This window comes from Chelonia mydas, chromosome 7 (assembly GCF_015237465.2).
Source record: "Chelonia mydas isolate rCheMyd1 chromosome 7, rCheMyd1.pri.v2, whole genome shotgun sequence".
Taxonomy (NCBI): domain Eukaryota; kingdom Metazoa; phylum Chordata; order Testudines; family Cheloniidae; genus Chelonia; species Chelonia mydas.
Window position 1 is genome coordinate 110,302,596 of NC_057853.1, and position 22,296 is coordinate 110,324,891.

Genomic DNA, 22,296 nt, shown 5'->3' on the forward strand with positions numbered 1-22,296 from the left:
GGAAATGGCCCACCTTGATTATCATACACATTGTAAGGAGAGTGGTCACTTTAGATAAGCTATTACCAGCAGGAGAGTGGGGTGGGAGGAGGTATTTTTTCATGCTTTGTGTGTATATAATAAGATCTTCTACACTTTCCACAGTATGCATCCGATGAAGTGAGCTGTAGCTCACGAAAGCTTATGCTCAAATAAATTGGTTAGTCTCTAAGGTGCCACAAGTACTCCTTTTCTTTTTGCGAATACAGACTAACACGGCTGTTACTCTGAAACCTGTACTTATATGAGGTGAATTAAAAATACTATTTCTTTTGTTTATCATTTTTACAGTGCAAATATTTGTAATAAAAAATAATATACACTTTGATTTCAATTACAACACAGAATATATGAAAATGTAGAAAAACATCCAAAATATTTAATAAATTTTAATTGGTATTCTATTGTTTAATAGTGCGATTAAAACTGTGATTAATCATGATTAATTTTTTTATTCTCAATTAAATATTTTGAGTTAAATCGCGTGAGTTAACTGCAATTAATCGAGAGCCCTACAAATTATTAATTCTAAGGCTGTCTACTTCATGCTCCAGGTACCTCCCATAAATCAGACAGCACAAATGTTGGAGATCTTATAATAATTATTTAACTGTCATTCAATATTATTAGAAATCCACCATCTTTAATGCTTTGTTAATTCATACACTGCATCTCCTAATATATAGTAGCGCCTCCATCCCTTAAATACTCAGGAAAAAGGTGGATTTTGAAGCATGCCCAGAAGTTTAACAAACCCAGGCTCTGGTGGGCCAGGAGAAGGGGTGAAGTCCAAAGTGAAGGGGTCTTCCTAGAGATCAACCAGCAAGCAGCACATCTTTATCAAGGGAGCTCAGGCAACTTGAATGCTACCCAGAAATGTACTGGCTGCCAGTGCAGATCCCAGAACAGTGGTGTAATATGCTTCCTAAGTGACACACCACTTAAGTATGTGGCCTCATTCTTCAGATTCTGAATGGTCTAGTCTCAAGGTGACAAAGGTATGAATAATTATGGCACCAAAAAAAGTAATTTGGCCCCCCTCCCTCAAATCATATAGGGGAAATAGTACTTTTGGCTACTACTGAAACCCAGCATTCAGAAGTAACTAATTATCTTATAAGGCACCCAAATATAGAACAAGACTTGAAATGGAAGATTCATTCCTTCAATCAAGAGAGCTGAGATAATCTTACCCAACTCTTCTGGCTGCTTCCCCAGCCTACAAACACTATCTCTGTCTCATCTACATTGAGCTACAGCCATCCTGCTGTCGCCCAAGCTCCAGTTCCACACGCATTGAATCATTCTTTCCACTGCATAAGTTAGGTCAAAGGTGATGGAGACACATCTCGGCATCATCAAAGTAATGACTAGACAGCTATAGGTCTCCTCATCACCACACTGAACAGGAGATATGTGGCACCCCATAAGAAATATCTCTTAGGGCAGTGCAGTAATTGCCATACACTACCCCTGAGACTACTTAGAAGGAAATGGACAGAGACACTTGAGCAACTGCAAGGAACTGCAGATGTGTCATTAATACTTCATAACAAAGAGCTCTAAAGGCAGCTGGCAGATTTAGAAAAAAATTGGCACGGGCTAATCCATCCATCACTCCCAATGCAGTTTATGTCCGATATCCAGGACTGTAACCAAATTTACTAGGTTCAAGGAAAGGAATTCTCCTTTCTCGCTGAGTAAATTGTAGATCTACAATCCAATAAAAACAATGCCCCCCATGTAATCAACAGTTGACAATTAGAGAGTATTGTAAAACCCCACAAAACTGTCAATAGAGTGGTCAGTTAGCTGAAGACTTCAGAAGCTTCACAAGGTTTACTATTTCTGTCAACCTCAGAATATGGAACCAATATTTAACATCTTGAGCTTAGCTTACAACTTGTTCCTGATACTACCTTCTTGTCTACAACAGGAAGAGAAGAATACAAGCTCTCAATAACTCTGTCCACAGACCCTCCATATCCCAGCATCTCCAGCAGTGTGTTTTTCCTCCATAATGTGGCTGCTGAAGTTCTGCAGCTGCTCGCTCAAATAGGAACCTCCAAGGCAGGCTGCAAACTCAATAAAAACACAAAACAAAAATGCTTCTCCCATTCCCCCCAAACCACCAATCTGTTGACTTGAAATGCCTGCAGCAGCACAGCGTCGTCATCTGGAAGTGTATTTAGAGCACAGGAGTATGTTGTTAAAAAAGAAATATCTCTTTCATCAACGTGCACATTTTGTGAGAACCTTGAAAGGCAATGAATCTCCCTTTTATAGAAAGTATCTTAATGTGCTGGGCTTTTCCAGAGCTGTGTTTAGTACCTTCAATTCCTATTTCGGGTAACAGGAGTTGAGGCCACTCAACATCATTCAACATGTTGCAGTGAGTCAGGACTTAAAAATCTGCATCATTAAAAAACAAAATAATAGATTTTATTTCACAAAGAATGTGAAAGAAGTTGCTTGACAATTCTTAAAAAATATATACTGATTTTTTTTTCTCCTCACAGAGCTAATTCTTCAGGCCAACTGTCTATAACATTGCTTTTCCAGCTTCACTTATTTGAAATATCATACAACTCCTATAAGAAAATAATGCAAACTCTAGTTGTTTTGAGACGAGAAAGAAAAGATATTACTGCCATTATGCTGTAATACTACCTAAATGAAGTGATTCTTGGAAAGAATAGTGTTTCCATTCTTAAATTGCATAATATGTTTGTTTATAATATGGTTATAAAATATTTATATTCAGAGTACTTGGGCAGATGCTTCTCTACACCTGCTCTAAGCATCCCTAATACACAATTAACTTCAGCACCATCACTAATTAGTTTTTGTGTGCTATTTGAAAAATTTTAGAAAATTGCCTTCAGTTTGCCAATAGCTTGCGTATTTCTTGAAATCTACAAAAGTATGAAGGGACACACCCTCACTCTGGTGGTGAGGAGAGTTACGAACTCTTCTGGGTTCATTCAGCCCTAACGAGGAACTCCTGTAAGGCTTGCTTTGACTGGAGGGGGAGCTTAAAAAGGGAAAACCTGCCACAGGTAGGGGAGGTGAACAGGAAGAACATCTCAAAGACTACTGACCACAGAGATAGATCAGCCCAGGGGGAGACAGTGCAGGCCTCACCACCCCTGCAACTGGATAGACCAACTGTCAAGCAGAGTGCTTGAAGGGTTGAAATCCACTGCTGATGTAATAACCTGGTATATGGATTTGTGTACAGGCCCAAAGTCCAGAATTTGGTCAAGAGGTCAGAGGCCTAGCAAATAGCGATTAGCTAAGAGAAAGCAGAATAACCAAAGATATACCTTGCTTTTGTTAAGATATGCCTGGTCAGCAAAATGCCAGATGTTGGGGGCAATAATTGTGTCTTATTCAAAGTTGCAAATAGAACAAAGAAGCCCGGTTTCTGTTGTGTTAGTTTCTTCTGCAGGGAGATGTTCTTCCCACACATCCAACCTTGAGTTTATGAAAAGGTTGGAACATGTCAGTCTAAGATATGGCCTCCTCCCACCTCCCTTTCCCAGGGACCAATGCCTGCCTTAAAACAGAAATGAACAACTTGAAAGACAATCTTTATTGCCATATACTTTCACTGTTTCTTTGTTTTTTCCCCTAGATATGTATCTTTTGGACAATCAAAGGAGCTACTTCATTCCTATGGACCCCAAATTGAATCCAACATATATTCTATATTAATACATTTATTAAAGTACTAATTAAATGCTAAATGTTAATTTGTTAACATTGAGACCATGGGCGGAGACATTATGTAACCTTTTGACCATTGGCTACTGTGCTATCCTGTCTTGCAGCTAAACCTATCCGGCGGTGTGGGGCTGCCTACCGCGTCACTTTCCCTGCCCATGGAAAATCCATATATTCCATTGTAATCAATTGATTGACAGTGTCTCTGAGCCTAATAAGCGAGGTGACACTCTGTCAGTGCTGTACGTAATAAACTCCTATGCTTGACCTCTACATGGTGTGGATTTATGTCCTTCAGTGCTCCAAGAGGAGGTGCTAGTGGTAGACCCTAATCAAAAACAGCAGTCCAGCTGATAAGACAAGCTCCAAAGAGCTGACTGCAGAAAGACTGCCTAAAAGACAGGCCACCTTTGCCTTTATTTCTTTTTAAACTCAGATTCCCCTCTCTTGCAAGGGAAAGACAAAGAAAAGGACCTTTCTTTTGTTTGGAGAACCCCTCGTGTATAACAAAGAGGGAGGATATTACAGACAACTTGTATAGCGGTCAGGGAGCTTCAGGGAACCCCAACTCGCCCCCTCCCCCCCCGAATGGTCAAACTAAAGCTCCCTTCCAACTTCCTTGACAAAGGTATACTTTAGCCAAAAAAGGAACAGAAAAATTATTTGTCAATTCCAGATGAACTATATTTTCCTGTATGGAATTTATTTTCTAAAGAAAGAATGGTTACTTACCATATAGTAACCATGCTTCTTCAAGATGTATTGTTCACATGGATCCCACTTTTAATGCTCTTATGCTTGTGGATGTGAAATTGAATTATTTTGGAGTATCCATTGGGGCCTCACCTGCACTCCTTTGCAAGAGTACTCCAGACTAGAGACTGAATTGATCAATTATGGGTGTGTATCTTCAACAGAAGGAGATGGCACTATGACTGCAAACTCTTCAAAACACTTTCCTCTGCCCACCAGCATCACCTATGTGTTGCTTGGGTTCAGCCTGCTGTTCTTTGATCATGAGCTGATCTCATCAAAGCACTGGGCCATCTTGGTAGCATAAGCCTATGAATAAGGAACTTGGCCTTTGCACTCCTCCTCCAACCAAAGGCATAAAGGGCACAGCAGGCCCAACTGACCCTTAGTTCCTTTGCTAATACTTAACCCCAGAGTTGTAGGATTCCACAGAAGTGGGGAAGGAGATTGGGTTGTAGGATCCATGTGGACAATACATCTTAAACAACCACAGTTACTGTAAGGTAAATAATCGTTCTTCGAGTAATTGCCTGCATGAATCCCACTTCTTATGGCTAGCAAGCAGTTACCTCCTGATTTTGAAAGGAGAGTTAGGAGTCCTATTTCAACAAGTATTGCAGGACAGTTCCACTGAAGAGGCAATCTGACTTGGAAGCCTTAACTAAGGAATAATCCTGGGAGAACTTGTGGCCTGATCATCATGTAGCCACTCTGCAAATATCTCAATAGGGATTCTTCTTAGGGAAGCAATAGTGGCTGTCTGAGCACAGGGGGAGTGGGCTGTAATGTGCACAGGGGAATCTAACCTGGCTAATTCATAGCAGGATTTTGTACAGTTAGATAATCATTTAGAAGATATGGCCTGACCCTTAACCCTGTCTGCAAAGGTCACAAACAATCTCACTGAGTTCTTGAAAGGCCTTGTCCTATCAAAATTATATGATAGTGACCTCATCACATCAAAGGTGTGTACCTCAGCTTCCCCTTGAGTGGGGTTTGAGAAAGAAAACTGGGAGGTGAATAGATTGACTCGCATGAAACTGTCAGCATTTAGGAAACTCCAACTAGTACAGTACATTGCAGCACATCTCAGCAACACAGGCTACTGTGAGCACATCACATCTGTGCTCTGCTCTCTACAATAGCTTCCCATAGAGCTTTGAATCAAATTCAAGGTATCTTCAAAGCACTCCATGGCCTGGGCCCAGGATATCTAAAAGTCAGCCAAACTCTGGAACAAAGACCATGGTTGAGAAGTACGATACTCTGGCACAATGGAACTCTCAACAATAAGAGTAAAGCTTAACTGTGTGAGAGAAAGAACTTTCTCCGAGAGCGGTCCAAGTTTGTTGCATGAATACTACCACTGCTAGAATACCGTGCCCAGTTCTGCTGCTCACAATTCAAGGAAGATGTTCACAAATTGAAGAGGGTTCAGAGAAGAGCCACAAGAATGATTAAAGGAATAGAAAATATACCTTATAGCAATAGGCTCAATCTATTAAGCTTACCAAAGAGAACGTTAAGGGGTGATTTCATCAGAGTCTGTAAGTATCTACATGGGGAACAAATATTTAATAATGGTTTCTTCAGTCTAGCAGAAAATGTGTAATGTGATCCACTGGCTGGAAGTTGAAGCTACACAAATTCAGACTGGAAATAAGGTGTAAATTTTAATAGTGACAGTAATTTAATCACTGGAATAATTTACCCAAGGGTTGTGGTAGATTCTCATCACCAACAATTTTTAAATCAAAACTTGATGTATTTCTAAAAGCATGCTCCAGAAATGATTTTGGGGAAGTTCTATTGGCTCTGTTATACAGGTCGGAATAGATGATGTCAAGGGTCCCTTCTGGCCTTGGAATCTCTGAATCAAAACTGCCCCGGAAACTGAGGACCATCACCAACCTCACCACTTTCTGCTGCAAGTGCAAGGCACATTTCTTTGACCTTGCCTTCTCTAACACACACATAGCAACAAGTATATTCATACAAAACAAATAAAAAAATCTACCAAAACAAGGCACTACACAGCACATGCTTCTCCCCCAGGGAGAGAATGAGAGAACAAACACGGGACAGATATGTAGTCATATTGCTAGGGAGGCAGTATTCATGAACAAATGACATAAGAACAGGCTGTTAGTGGCCCACAGAGGGGACCCATTAAGCCTGGTAACACTATATTGAGGGAGGTGGAGGCTCCTGAGTTGAAGGAAATGTGTCTGAGACTACTGAGAACTTGAAACTGTAGGGTGAGAACATATGGTATATGTCCCTAAATAGGAGGATGTGCAAGAATTCCTGTTAAATGTATCCTTATGGAGCTGACAGGAAAGCCTGATAATTTTACAGGTAGCCAACAGACCAAAACAGCAGAAATAGGATTTTCATGGGTGCCCAAATAGAGAACCTCTTCCATTCTGCTTTGTCAGTCACACTGTCTAGTTGAGGCTTTTTTGTGATAGTATAACACAAAACAAACAAAAACTATGGACCAGAATGTCCCAAACTAGAGCTGAATTTTCAGTGGCATTTAACCAGGCAGCATTCAGGCTGTCAGATGCAGGATCCAGTCATGGTTCTGTGAGATTGTGTTGGACTGAGCAGGTAATGTGACTGGGGGCTGCACTGACAGATGGATCAGATACAAGTTCAAGAATTCTCTGGCCCATGTTAAGACTTTTGAGATCACTGAGCCTCTCATCTACCTCAGTTTTCTCAGGATTCTTGGTACCAATGGGAACAGCCAGAAGGTGTACATCAATCCCAGCATCCAAAAGAAGAGGAATAGGTCTGGATCTGCTACAGACTTCTGAATGTCTGGCTGGTCCAAAGCCACTAGCATAATCTGATGACAAATACACCCTGTCCAAGACAAATGGCTTCCTGAGAGAATGGGAATGACCTTTTCTCCCTCATCGGTTGAGATAATGCATCTTGTGTTGGCTGTCAACACTTGGATGTAGACCCCTGAAGTGAAAAAAGGAACATTTAGCATGCCAGGTGGATGGCTGTCTTCCAGAACATTTATGCACAGACAAGCTTCTTGCAGATACCACACGCTCTGAGTTTGTAAGTGCTCTAAATGAGCTCCACATTCTAGAGTGGAAGCATATATCATAAGAGTTTTGGTTCGCAGAGGTGAGGAGAAGAGAGGTCCCTTGCAAACCTGACATGGGTCTGTGACAGAAGCTGGGAATGGAAAACGGGGGATAGATCACTTGATAATTACCACTTCTGTTCATTCCTTCTGGGGCACCTGGCATTGGCCATTGTCGGAAACAGGATACTGGGCTATATGGACCTTTGGTCTGACCCAGTATGGCTGTTCTTATGCTACTAGCAGCTAGAAATAGAGCTCCTTTTGGGAGCCAGCACCCTGGTCACTTACAAAACACAAGGTACTGGGTAGTTACAGGAGGAGGGAGTCAGGTAGTCTGACTGGGTTTGAAAGGTTAGTGGTGATCACTTGCACTTGTAGGGAGTCTTTGAAGCTACTGAGATAATTAGCTCACCAGTTGGATCGCTCGGAGAAGAAAGCAAGCAGCTTAAAAGGCTATGCCAGTGAACAAGTAGGGAGGCCCCTTCTATCTACTACATTGAATTGTACATGGAGCACAAGGCAAGAAATAATAATAAAGATACTTAGGGAATTGGAGACACCCCTGTTGGAGTGTGTGCGCCTTTTCACCACTAGGAGGGCTTACCAGCCTGGATTTCCAGGGTGGGAAGGGGGAACTTGCTTACATGGTCTCTCCACTAGCTTAGCAGAGGATTTCCTGCAGGTCACTCACCTGCACACCCATGTTATGCTTACTTTGCAGATAAACTGATTTCAACCATCCTTGCTTGGAGAGTAGGTGAAATCTGGCAAACTGCACCACATGGGTACAGGAAGCCATATGCAAAAGTAGGTGGTTGACAAGGTCCATTATAATTCGCAATCTTTCTTGTGGGAAATAAGCCTTTGCTAATCTCATATCTAATATGCTCTCATGAATTCTATGCTTTGAGTTGGAACAAAAGTGGATTTTTTTCTATTTATTTTAGGCCCAGAGTAGCAAAAAGCCCTGGGATTACATGGGCTGAACTGGTTATCTGATGGGGTGATTTCCCTCAGATGAGCCAATAATTGAGATACAGGTAGACCTGGATACTTTGCTATCTCTAAGCTGCCATAGTCGACAGGCATTAGGTGAAAACCCTCAGCACTATGGAAAGACCGAAAGGCAGGACCCAATAATGTTAGTGTATATGAGGCATTTCTTGTATGCCAGATGTATGAACAGGTCGAAGTAGGCATCGTGAAGGCTGAGAGCCACAAACCCATCTTGAGGAGATTATAGAGGTCAGAATCATTATTCTGAAGTTGAAAATGGACACAGTCATTGCCACATTGTAGGTCCAGCATCAGGCACCAAACCCCCTTCTTCTTGGTGTTCACAAAGTAATGAAAGTAAACCCTTATTGCCCCTGAACTCTAACGGCATCTCCTCCACTGTTCTGAGTTGCAGAGGGAGCCTCTCTCTTGTATTAACAGTGTATCAAGAGAAGGGTCCATAAGGACATGTAATGAAAGGCTTGGACTTGACATGACTCACAGCCATCTTGTATATAGATTTAGCATAACTGCAGCCATCTTATATGCTCAGCCACCATAAGTTGGAAACAAAACTAGAGCGTAAGGAGAAATCAGCCTTGATGTAGGCCAACAGACAGAAAAGTATCAGCTGCAGCATTACTAACAGGGACAGATTGATATATTCATAAACTCATGAGAATGGGGAAGAATGGACAAGCTAGTCTTGAGTTTCTGCAGCTTCTTCCTGTTGATAAAAAGTATAAGGCTTTGCTGTTGCAAATGTATTCCACTAACAAAGGATAAAGATAAGTAGACCTTGAGAAGTTTTTACTAAGTTTGAAACACACAAAAGCTAATGAATAGGCAGTCTTAAGCATGTGAACCCCTGTATAGTGAAAATGATTAGTGATTAGTTAGTGATTGGTTAGTGATTTTTGCACAGACATGCTTTGAGTAAAATAATTGGTTAGGGTATTGATAAGAAGAATCCTCATTTTAACTATATAATGGGGGTCAGGAAATAAGCTCATTGGAACTTAACTCCAGGATACAGGTCAAGACCAAAGCTGCTCAGATTTTTAACTAGTCTGTGTGGAAGCCAAAGCCCTGGACAAGATTGGATCCTGACTGGACACTGGGAGGCATCCGTCTGCTTTATTGGGAGTGGTGAGCATTAGATGCTTGGCATGTGTATTCTGTTGATTCACTGATAATTGCTATTAAATACATGTGCATGTTTAAGAATACTTACTGTGTGATAAAGGCTCCTTTACTGGGACAAGGTCCCGTTAACCCGTAGAGGGCCATTGGGCTCTGGGAAGGTGGTTGGAGCCCGAAAATTGTGCAGATTACAAAGGGACAGGGAAAGAGGGTGAGGGGTGGGAAGAGTCTGGAACTGTATGCAATACCCTTTGTTGAAAAACTGTAAGACACTGGTCCTCAGTGACGCCAACCTTGAGCTTCCCAGAACTCAATTACCAAAAAGGGAGACGAGGTATAGATCCTCCATAATTTCAGCCAGGCTCTTAACTATGGTGTCAAACCTGCTGGGAAGAAGCAGCACCACAGTTGAGGAAGTGGCAGAGGGTTGCCTTCATTGGAATCTGTTTCTCACTCAGGGGCAGAGGAACACTGTCTGAAGGAGCTTTGAGGTTTCTCTTTGAGGATGGGTATACAAAGCCCAGAGAGTGCATGACAATCCTAGAATCTTAACAAATGAAGGGCCTCTTCAGACAGGAAATTGAAGAGGTCACAGGCCTCAAAGAAAATATTCCATATAAGTGTTCGAAACTCTTTGTGTATCCTCAATGACTGGAGCCAACAGGATGCGGCCATGCTGCATGCAGCACTGGCAGATACCTCCAATGTAACAATGTAAAAGTTGAGGCAATCCGCTACCCCTCATACCTGATAAGAGACCCTGTCACAGGATAAAAATAAAAGTACTCACAATCCTTGGGATGGACTTGGTACATCGATCTACTATTTTGAATGTAGTCAGTATTGATACTGGAGTCTGTCACAATTCCTTTGCAGATTTTAACAATCCTTCATTAATAGGCATATCATGCCTACTGGGCTGAAAGGCTGCAAAATGTCTAGCAGCTTGGGTGATTTCTCTTGAACTACCTCCAGATATATATAAAACCTGGATGTACATCTGATATAGTGGCTGTCTGAAGCAATATAGTGGAGGTATATATAGGCCTCCACTATATCAGACAGCCACTATAGCATCTCAAATGAATTTTTAAAATTATTTTAAAAAAACACCTTGCCTAAAAAAAATTACAAGATAAGCAGCTAGAGAAAAATTCTTTAACACTGACAACTAAGTAGATGATTAATTTGAAAATAATCCTAACAAATTTTGCCAAGATGACACAACATTGTTCTCAGCAGTCTTCCGCTTTATTTTCCAAAAGAGATTTCTCCCATTACCGTTACATTTTGCAGAACTCTTCTCACTCTATTTGTTCTAAATTTCATATTAAACTGTTTCTTTCTCCCCTCCTCTTATACAACATATGGCAGAAAAAAACCCAGAAGAAAATGTAGTAGAGAGCACCAGCAGAGCAAGCCAACATCAGTTACCATCTCTCTGCACTAAGAGTTCCAGAATCTTTCATTTCCAGCTATTCCTTATTTAGAGATTACTGTTTAATTAGGAATTTCCTGTGTCCTTTAACTGCCACTTATTTTAATTACCAAATATGTAATTTTAAACATCAAGAGTCCTAATAACTAAGGCTCTCAAAAGCCACTGATATATAAACAATACAAAGATCATGTATTTGTTCATATTCTACTCTATACAGATTCTTTACCCCACGCTCATCACCACAGTATCTGAACACCTTCTCATACTACATTAAGCCATGTGACTAATGGGTCACGTTTTTTCTTTCATCCTCTCCCCAGCAGGAAAAGTGTGTATAATGGAATGCTCTGGTTTAGATTTACACACACAAAAAATTATATGTTAAAAATGTTATGTATATGTTAAAAAATGCAAGGTCAAAGAAATGCATCTTGAACTTAAAACGGAAGGTGATGAGATTTGTGATAGTCGATAGTTACTATGGCAATTCATTCCTCTCTTGGGGCGGTCTGCAAGAAAGCTCTGTCTGAAATAACAATATCCATACAGTCAGTTTGACAAATATGTAAATGCTTTATTAGACTGCTAGGCTCCAGATTTACATAAACATGACATTCTGGGACAGTCATCGCACAATTTATAACTGCTTGTGCAATGAATGAGCCTGATCCTACAGCTCTTAATCACATGAGTAAGGGCTGGATTTACTAGTTTGTTCATCATGTACTGTTTATTTCACAGAAATATTGCAAACCACTCTTGGCAAGAGAGTGAAACTGTATGTTGTCTTGAAATATATGTAATAATAATTTCACATTTTGGTTACTGGTTAGTATCATGGACATCACAAGAAGATTTAAATTATCAATGCAATTTTTAAAGAAATACACATTAAAGTTTTCAACTAATACAAGGCCTGATATCTGGTTAGTATCATGGACATCACAAGAAGATTTAAATTATCAATGCAATTTTTAAAGAAATACACATTAAAGTTTTCAACTAATACAAGGCCTGATATCTGTAATCAATAAGAATCCAAGGTCTTATGTTCATTTAAAACTTGATTAAATGCCTTCGGTCATTTATTCCTGAACTTTTATACAGAAGTCAAGCTGTAAATACTTAAATCAATAACCAAAACAGCCAAGCTATGCATCTCCACAATGGAATGTAATCAGGAATTGAGGAAATACACACATCTATACAAGAATCATATATTAGGCATGTAGGAATACAAGTGAACAACACATAAATCCCAAGAAAACAATATGCAGTCTTATGCATGAGGTGCACTGAAGCAACAACTTTGTTGAGTATTCATGGACTAAATAGAAGAGAGGCACAGAGAGAGAGAGAGAGAGAGATGATTAAAGCAAATGATTGACATCGGGCATAATTTCTTTCCAAGCAAACATTTTGGATGACAATTAATTAGAAAAAATTATGATCAATGTCAGACTACTACACATCAATTCCCAACAAATGACATGCTAAGTTCCTGACACGACAACAAGTTAGAGTGGATGCCAATCATTAAGTGTGCATCAAAAAGGAAATCTTTTCAATGATACAAACAAAACTGCTACAGATTCCAAAATATGTAATTTGTAAAATCAAATAGCACCTATAATAAGTGCTCAAAGTATGGGCAAATATCGGTAGCGTTTTTTCTTGTAAACACATAATTTGTTTGAGAGATTTAGGAACATATTATTCTTGCCCAAAATTCCCCCTCTGCAATCTAGATGTCAGATCCCAAGGAATCTTTTAAGATGACTAGCAAGACTGCAGAATTTATTTGTTTTCAGCACATTGTATTCTTGAATAAAAGTCAACCCCTTTAAATATATTTCCAGAAAACCTTCAGAAACGTAATTTAAATAAAATATTTTTTCATAACAATTTATTCAGCCCACGGTAAATTAAAATCTGATAATAAAATACAAAGTTTTTCAATAATATATTGCTACTATTAATATATCAGTAATTTGAAACTATTTGTAATACCATCAATGTCACTGGATAGGCACAGGCAAATGCTGTTCAATGCCCCATACTTGCAGAGTCTCCTTGCAGTAGAACTAGTATATTTCCATTGTGCAAACTTTGGGATATATTCTGGGGGTGCCACACAAGGGCGTGAAGCCACTTTCCTTCCTAGTAAGGAGCCTTGTGGGATACTTGCACAGATGTATATACAGGATTGGTTCAGGCAGGGATCAACCACCTTGGGAAAAAGGTGGGGGAGGGACTGAGGGATTTGTTATGTTACATATATCTTCTTCCTTTTAAGCCTGTGATGGATGTAAGGAGGTACAGGGGCTGCTCCAGCTACTTAAAAATGATGCATGCATGATTCTCCTATGAATCTTCTCTCTTTGACAGGATAGGGATAGGGAGGACGAAATAGATGTAATCTATCTTGACTTTAGTAAGGCTTTTGACACAGTTCCATGTGACATTCCCATAAGCAAATTAGGGAAATATGGTCTAGATTACATTATTAGGAGACAGGCTCTCAAAATTTTTCCAGAGTAGACCACACTCCCACCCACCCATTTGTGATCACCCAGCACAACCTCTTCTCGCATTCACAATTTCCCACATCCATGTGGAGATTACAGCAAGTAGTTAGGTAAGTGTTTTGTCCCTTCTTAGAAGGAGAGTCTGGATGCCCAAAAAAACAGCTTGAAGAAACTGTACCATCTGCCTAAGGATCCCTACACCTCAATCCAGCCAGGAGGGCCCAGGGACAAAAAACTGCTGGGAGCAGCCAGCCAGAATTGCAGCTGACAGCAGTAAAGAAAAGCATCTAAAGCATGGATCTGCAGCCTGTGATGATGTCAGCCACCTCCCACCGGTTTTTACTGTTTCTGCTATGGACTTTCTTTCCTCTCTGATGATTGGCTGTTTAATCCCACTCCCTCTCTCAGTCTCTTTACTTCAGTCTCACTCCACCTGCCTTCCATGCTCCCTTCCCCACCTCCTCACAAAACACGCACTTCCTCATTTTCCATAACCCCTCATTTTAATGTCCTCACTACGGCCCTTGCCTCTCTTTTCAGTTAACTGCCTCCCAATAAAACCAGACATTAAAATAAAAAGAGCCAAAAAATCATATTTCATCACAAAAAAAAATCACCACAAAAAATCATATTTCAATCATGACATTTGCGAACCACCACATTGTTCATCTTTTTGCCCTTTTTTCACTTTGTCTATTTAGATTGCCAGCTCTCTGGGGCAAAGGTCGTCTCTTATTCTATGTTTGTATGGTGCAAGCACAATGGTTTTACAGTCTCATCCTCGGCACTATCACACCATAAATATTATTAGTATTTTTGTTAATTGAATTACTGGACTGCCTAGGAGCCCGAGCCAGAGATCAGGACAAAGGTAGTGTTTTGTCAGTTTTCTCTGGGAAGAAATTGGCAAGATGCTGTGCAGAGAAAGAGACAGGAGGAAGGGAGGGTTTGAGGAGTGGGTCAAAAGTTGGGAAAAAGGAGTCTGGGATCGTGGGTGTGGGATTCAATAACGCTGGAGAAGTAGAGGGTTTTTTGCTAGGAACTGCAAGAGGAGAGAATGAATTGGTAGTGGTCATGGGATTTCAGCCAGAGACAAGCTGCAGTACAAGAACAGGAGCATAGAAAGTGCATGCTAAGTGTAAGTCAGGGCAGATTTTGTGATGGAAGAGAAGGGCAAAAGAGTCAAGGAATGGGGAGATATTTAGCTTAGGGGCGGGATGGGTCATTAATATGGAAGCTGAAGTCCCCGAGGATGAGTGTAGGAGATTATGAGAGAGAGAGAGATCCAAGAGGATCAGAGAGGAAGGCTGGTGGTAAGGAGTTGGATGGATGATAGATTACAATGACAGGGAAGGGGAGAAAAGAGTCAAAGGCACAGATTTTCAAAAGAGGAGAAAGAGTGGGAGGAGGGAGAAGTTGGAAGCAGCAGAAATAGGAGAGGAGAAGCCCAATACCACACCATAATCTGATCCAGGACAGGGAGAGTGAGAAGCAGATACATCTGAAAGAGAAGGCAGCTGCAGCGTGTCAGGCTAAGCAATCCAGATCTCTGTGCCAGTTGAGAGACGGAGGGTTTGAGATATGAAGAGGTCATGGATGACAGATATTTTCAGAGATGGAGTAAGCATTCCTGACACAGCGAGAGAAGGGAGGAGGGAAGGAGGGGGTGGATGTGAAGTTAGGAATGGTGGCAAAAGAGGGATAGTAGTGGTGGTGGTGGGGACTGGAGAGGGAGGTGCAGCGGAGACAGATAGGTGGAAGGGCAGGTGAGGGTTGAAGCAAATGTCACCAGAGGTGATGAAGAAGCAAAGGAGGGTGTGGATGTGGAATCTGGATTTGTGCTGGTGGAAGGAGGGGGGAAGATAGGGAGGGAGACGGGAAGAGAAGTAGGGAGAGCTTATGGGAACTGTAGGGGCGAATGGTAAAAAGGATGTGGAAATAGAGCAGTGGGGGGAAGACGGGCAGGATGGATATTGTTATACAGAAGGGTGTGGTGAGAGCCAATGGTGAGTTGTACATAAACCAAGATACAAAAAACAGTAAATAATAATAAGAAGTAATGCAACAGCTTTCTGTGATCATCAGTAAGTGCTCTGCTGAACACCACTAGAAAGTTTGGGAGCCACTCTAGTAAGGGTAAAAGGCAAACCTCTCAAAATATTGAAGGAAACCTAAAAATACATCAATGGATAGAATCATCAATAACATAATATCTAACCCTAAAACATACATAAAGTCTCTCAATAACAATCATCTTAATTTTTAAAGCATTCTGAGCCTAAATAACCCTTTTAAAATCATGTCTACAGTAAAAAAAAAAAAAAGGACTAACAGTAATATGTAACTAGGACTGAAGAAAGAAGTGGTAAAATTTATCATTTTACAGGCCTTATAAATTGATTTTAGCCATTATTACATTACACATAATTCACTGAAGGTGACGGAATGCTTATTTGGTTGGATAGCTAATGTATCCCTGAAGAATAAAAGCTACTTTAATACATCACTTTGCCATGAAGGTGCTATATACAGCCAAAGAACATTTTGTCAACTTCAGGAAATAAGAGAACTATTAAGAATTATTTAAAGCTTCATAAAGCACCACGAAAATGTGCAACTGTCAATAAGGGAAGACATTAATCTTTCCATTCCCTTGAACACATTTTCACTGTATTGTGCTTCGGCTTACCAGATGTGCAGTTTCATGTAACTGGAACTGCATGTTAAATTGCTGAGGTAGAGGTGAGAGCTTTAGAGAACTAACATCCCTTGAGGGGTAAGGATCCACTAAAAGAATCATCAATGCTACAGGAGAAAAAAATGTCATCTGCACTTTTCTATACATTTTGCAGCTGCCAACCTGATCCTCCTTCCACTACCACAAAGACTGCTGAAGTTAAAAATATCCTCTTAGTTCAGATATAGGGGAGGAGCTATTATAGGCTTTAAAATCACTAGTGCAAGGGAGAAAACAACCCAGAGGCAATATACAAATACCATCTGGAATAAAAGATCTCTTTTTTTCACTCCAGTGGGAATCCTCCAGTGCAGCAATTACAGAACTGAACAGACTCAGTAAAATAGGATGACTTGTAACCTTTAGCAAACTAGGCTCTTTTGATCAAACCAAGCATGAATAAAACAATAGGAGCTTGTTGCTGGATTTTAATTGGTATTTTTTCCACGACTGAATACTTTCAATCTGGTTGTTATAAAACCAGCTTGCTACTTATGGTATATATTACATCTAAAATCTGAAAACAAAATCATGGGACATTTGCATTACTTACGTGTGTGGAAGCTACATATAAGTTACGTGGGTCACACCAAACAAGTGATAACACCATCTTTACACCACAACATTATGCAGGCCAAGATCAAATCACATAGTCCTTGGATAGGGGAAGGAGGGCTTGTGCAGCTACTTTTACCAACCTTTATTCACTGAGAATAGACACTGAGATAATAAAAGGTTTCAGAGTAGCAACCGTGTTAGTCTGTATCCGCAAAAAGAAAAAGTGGATTTCCACTGAATGCATCCGATGAAGTGAGCTTTAGCTCACAAAAGTTTATGCTCAGATAAATTTGTTAGTCTCTAAGGTGCCACAAGTACTCCTTTTCTTTTCTTTTTTTTTTTTGAGATAATAAAGTTACATGACAACATGCCAACAATAGTCTTGGCACTGTACAAGACACAAGAGGATATAGCCCCTGCCCCAAGGAGTTTATAATCTTGATAGCAGGTTTAGATTATGTTAGATAATGGCATAAGGATCAGTTTCCCTCTGCCTGGAAATGCAGCTCTATTTTTAAAAACACTGATTTTAAAACAGCATATGTAACCCCCTTTACATATGCTTATGTCAAATGTGCTCAGTTCACACATTAATTTATTTCCCCTGGCTGAAAGGCCTACAAATGAACCTTTGAAAAACAAATTAGATTCTTTCATTCTTGTGGATCATCACGGATATTAAAGGTTTTGCAGTAAAGTCCTTTGTGACTTCTGTGCCACTGCCATTGTCTTCAAATTATGATCTCATTGAACCTCTGTAGCTCAATTACTTTCAATAGGATTGCAGAGATATAACTGATGGGAACATAGATGTTGCTAATGCACTGGAAGAAATAGAAGATAGCCCCCTATCCCTCTTAACTGTGCTGATTTCTGAGTGGCAACAAGAGTAGAAAGCACTAAAGTCAGTAAATATGACTATGAACTGTGGAAAGGCACCTCCTTCTGCTCGCAGAGCTCAGGATTTCCCCCTCTGGTGGTGGAGGCCTGGAGTAAAGTAGTCCCACTCCAGAGAGTTTTCAAGGCGTTACAAGGTGGCCCAAAAGAGTACTCTTCAGCCAAACAAAAAGAAAAGTTCATAACACCAAAAGGGAACACCTCTCCCTGCCCCGTCTCTGTGTTGTTGCTTTGTTACACTAGTCTCTGGGTACCAGTCATCCCTCAATCAGTCCTTTAGTTAAGTTGTTTCCCCTTTAGGGAGGACAACAACCTTTCACCCAAGAGAAGCCTTTTCTCTGTGCTGCTACTAGCCCTGCTGCAGCTGGTCTCTCAACTCTCTTCCTTTTCTCTAACCAGAAGAGAGTTTTTTAAAAGGTCACAGACAGCCCTTAATTGGACTCAGATGTCTCTAGATGACTTGAGATAACCTCTTTTCAGCTTACAGGGAAAAAATGGTTACTTAGCTTCCGTAACTGTTGTTCTTTGAGATGTGTTACACATATTCATTCCACTCTAAATGTGTACGTGCCCTGAGCACAATCATTGGAAATTTTTTGCTGATTGATTGGCAATGTCACTGGGAGGTGGTGACTCTGGGAGGCCCTGGCCTGAGTAGAGTCGAACACCACTCCAATGAACTCTATACTCTGAACCAGACCAAGGGTAAACTTTTCTGCATTTATCAGAAGGCCTAAGGCCTTGAATTTGACTGGATGAGTCAAACATTGGACACTACCTGATCCCTGGACCGTCCCTTGACGAGCTCGAGTGCCTTCTGCTGCAATGCACCATTAGTGCCGGTATAAACCACCCAGCCGACCCCGTGACCCATCAGTTCCTTCTTTCTGGAAAACTCCCATGTAGAGGGACAGGTCATACAATGGGTATGTGCAACACGTCTTGAAGAAAAACAGTTACAGAAGGTTAGTAACCATTTTTTCTTCTTTGAGTGATTCCACATGTGCATTTCACCCTACGAGACTCCTAAGCAGTTGAATAGGTGGAGAAATCAGAGTTCATGGACACATGGACTGCAGAACAGCTGAACCAAATTTGGCATAATCTCTGGAATGATGAGTGATGGCATAATGGGACAAGAACGTGTGCACCGATGACCAGGTCGCTGCTTTACAAATGTCCTGAACAGGGATTTGTGCTAGGAATGCTGCTGAGGATGTTTGCGATCTTGTGGAATGAGCAGTCAGGTAAGCTGGGGGTGAAATACCTGCCTGATCATAACAAGTGCAAACACATGAAATAATCCAAGACAAAACTGTCTGTGAAGAGATTGGGAGACCCTTCATCATGTCAGCTACAGCTACGAACAGTTGGGTGGACCTATGGAATGGTTTAGTTCTTTCTATGTGGAAAGCTAGGGCTCATCTAACATCCAATCAGTGAAGACATTGTTCATTCCTATTTGCATGCAGCTTCAGGTAAAATACTGGTAGATAGATTGCCTGATTGCTGTGAAACTGCAAAACCACTTTCGGGAGGAAACTGGGATGAGGGCATACATACACCTTATCTTTAAAGAAGACTGTGTAAGGACGCTCTTATGTAAGGGGCATGGAGTTTCGTGACCCCTCTGGACAAAGCAATGGCCCCTAAGAAAACCACTTTCCAGGAGAGGCATAATAAGGAGCAAGTTGCCAAAGGCTCAAACAGTGGTCCCATAAGCTTCGATAAGACTAGGTTTAGGCTCCAGGGGGAAACGGCTCTCTTACTTGAGGGTATAACCATTCTAGGCTTTTGGGGAATCGGACAGACATGTCATTTGAAAAAACGGACTGGTTATGCACCTGATGGTGCAAAGCTGATATTGCTGCACATTGACAGAAGAGATTGCTAAGCCTTGTTGTTTCAGGTGCAACAGATATTCAGATCTGTCTTGTATTGGTGAATGCGTGGGCAAGACTCTGTATTGGGATGCCCAAACAGAGAACTGCTTTAACTTCGAGAGATAAGTAGCCCTAATGGAGGGCTTTCTACTATCTAGTAGAACCTGACTAACTTGGTCTGAGTAAGCCTACTCTATAGGATTTAACCATGAAGCTTCCAGGCCGTTAGATGAAGGGAGCTCAGGTTTGGGTGAGGCAGCCGATAATGTTCCTGGGAAAATCAGGTTTGGGTGCAATGGAAGCAGGATTGGAGTCGCCACAGAGAGCTCTACTAGGGTGGAGAACCAATGTTGGAGGGCCCATGCTGGGGCTATAAGAATAACCCAATCCTAGTCCTGCTTGATATTTAGCAGATCTCTGTGCACGAGTGGGAAGGGGGGAAAAGCACAGTAAAGATGTCTCATCCAAGGTAGGAGAAAGGTGTCCATGACAGAACACGGATTGTGGCCTCAAAGAGAGCAGAATTAGTGACGCTTTCTGTCATACCTGTTTGCAAATAGATCTATTCGGGGAGTTCCCTCACCCCTACTGCTGGAAAATGTCTCTTGCCATATCCGGGTGAAGGGACCATTCGTGGTGAATAGAGAAAGACCAACTGAGGTGATCTGCCAGCTCATTTTGCGTTCCCAAAAGGTAAGAGGCCTCGAGGTTGACTGAGTGGGCTAGCAAAACTCCCACAGCTGCGCTGCCTCTTGACAAAGGAAAGAGCAAGCTCCTCCTTGCCTGTTGACATAAAACATCACTGAAGTGTTGTCCATGAGAACAAACAAGTTTCTGCTCGTAATCTGGGGCAAGGCGGCCTCACAGGCCAGGTGAACAGCTCTGAGTTCCCTGATGTTGCTGTGGAGTGAAAGTTCTGCCAGAGACCAAAGGCCCTGAGTTCTGAAGGGGCCACAGGTGAGCTCCCCACCCTAGTGCTGACGCTTCTGAGACCAGGGTCATTAACAGTTGAGGGCATATAAAGGGAATGCCAGCACAAATTGAGTGGATCCAACTATCAATAGAGGGAGATAAGAACCTGTGGAGGTACCATGAGTACAGTCTCCACATGGTGGCAGTCTGGAGAGTACACTGAGGCCAGCCACGTCTGGAGGGGTCTGAGGTGCAGCCTTGTGTGTTGTACCATGTACATGCACAAGGCCATGTGATCTAAAAGCCTCATACAATTTTGGGCTGGTGTGACTGGATGACCTTGGAGGTGTGTTATCAGGGATCTGATTGATTGGCAATGTCACTGGGAGGTGGTGACTCTGGGAGACCCTGGCCTGAGTAGAGTCGAACACCACTCCAATGAACTCTATACTCTGAACCAGACCAAGGGTAAACTTTTCTGCATTTATCAGAAGGCCTAAGGCCTTGAATTTGACTGGATGAGTCAAACATTGGACACTACCTGATCCCTGGACCGTCCCTTGACGAGCCAGTTGTCTGATAATAGTAGACCTGCACCCCATATCTCCTCAGAAAAGCTGCCACTACTGCCATACATTTTGTGAACACTCGCAGAGCTACAGACAGGCCAAATGGGAGGACCATGAATTGGTACTGTGAGTGGTTCACTACAAATCTGAGGAATCTTGTGTCCTTGGTATATTTATATATGAAAATAGGAGTCTCTTAAATCACGGGTAGCATACCAATACCCGGGATCCAGGGAGGGGATAATGGATGCCAGTGTGACCATGAAGAAATTTATTTTCTTGAGATAGTTATTGAGCTGACACAAACCTCTAAAATCACTCTGAGACATCTTGTCTTTTGGGATTAAGAAATAATGGGAATAGAACTCCTTCCCTCTTAAATTTTGAGGACCTGTTCCATCACTCCCATGCAAAGAAGAGATTGAACCTCCCTCCTGGCCCAGAAGTTCTTCATGATAGTGGTCCCTGAAGAGGGATAGTGAGGGAGGGTGGGAAGGAGAAATAAACTGAAGGATGTATCCCACTTCCATGGTACTCCACACCCAACCATCTGTGGTAATACTGGACCATGCATTGAGGAAGTGTGAAAAGTGGTTTGCAAATAAAGAAGAAACAGGGTCTGGCATCATGGGAACTGGTACAGCATCCTCGAGTGTCCCATCAAAACACCTGCTTAGAACCCCCTGGATATCTGGGGGCAGGTATTGACTTTGAGGTAGAAATGGGTGGTTGCCTATACCTAAAACCCCTGCTTCTCTTTCCCTGCGGATCCTGACAGGCAGCCAGAACAGAGTACCAGATGGGCTGCTGAGGCTTGTAATGCTTCCTTGAAGGAGCTGGTGTGTACAATGCAAGGGACATAAGGGTCACTCTGAAGTTTTTTAACCCATGCATCAGTCTTTTCCGAAAAGAGCGAAGCTCCTTTGAAAATTAGGTCCTGAAGGGTTTACTGGACCTCCTGCAGGAGTCCCGAGGACAGTAGCCATGAACTCCTATGCATGGCCA

General features: G+C 41.6%; 1 protein-coding gene across 5 annotated transcripts in view; it reads right to left on the bottom strand.

Moving 5' to 3' along the window:
* The window catches only part of ATRNL1 (attractin like 1), a 1,012,424-nt gene that overhangs the window by 647,522 nt on the left and 342,606 nt on the right, over positions 1-22,296 (bottom strand). Inside the window, exon 21 of one of the 5 annotated variants that reach the window (XM_043551198.1) lies at positions 11,765-12,534. The exons of the other annotated variants lie outside the window; for them this stretch is intronic. Within the exon in view, the coding sequence (XP_043407133.1) occupies positions 12,428-12,534 (107 nt within the window). The 3' untranslated portion in view covers positions 11,765-12,427. Of the gene's footprint in view, positions 1-11,764; positions 12,535-22,296 lie in introns of those variants that run through there. 5 annotated transcript variants of the gene reach the window in all.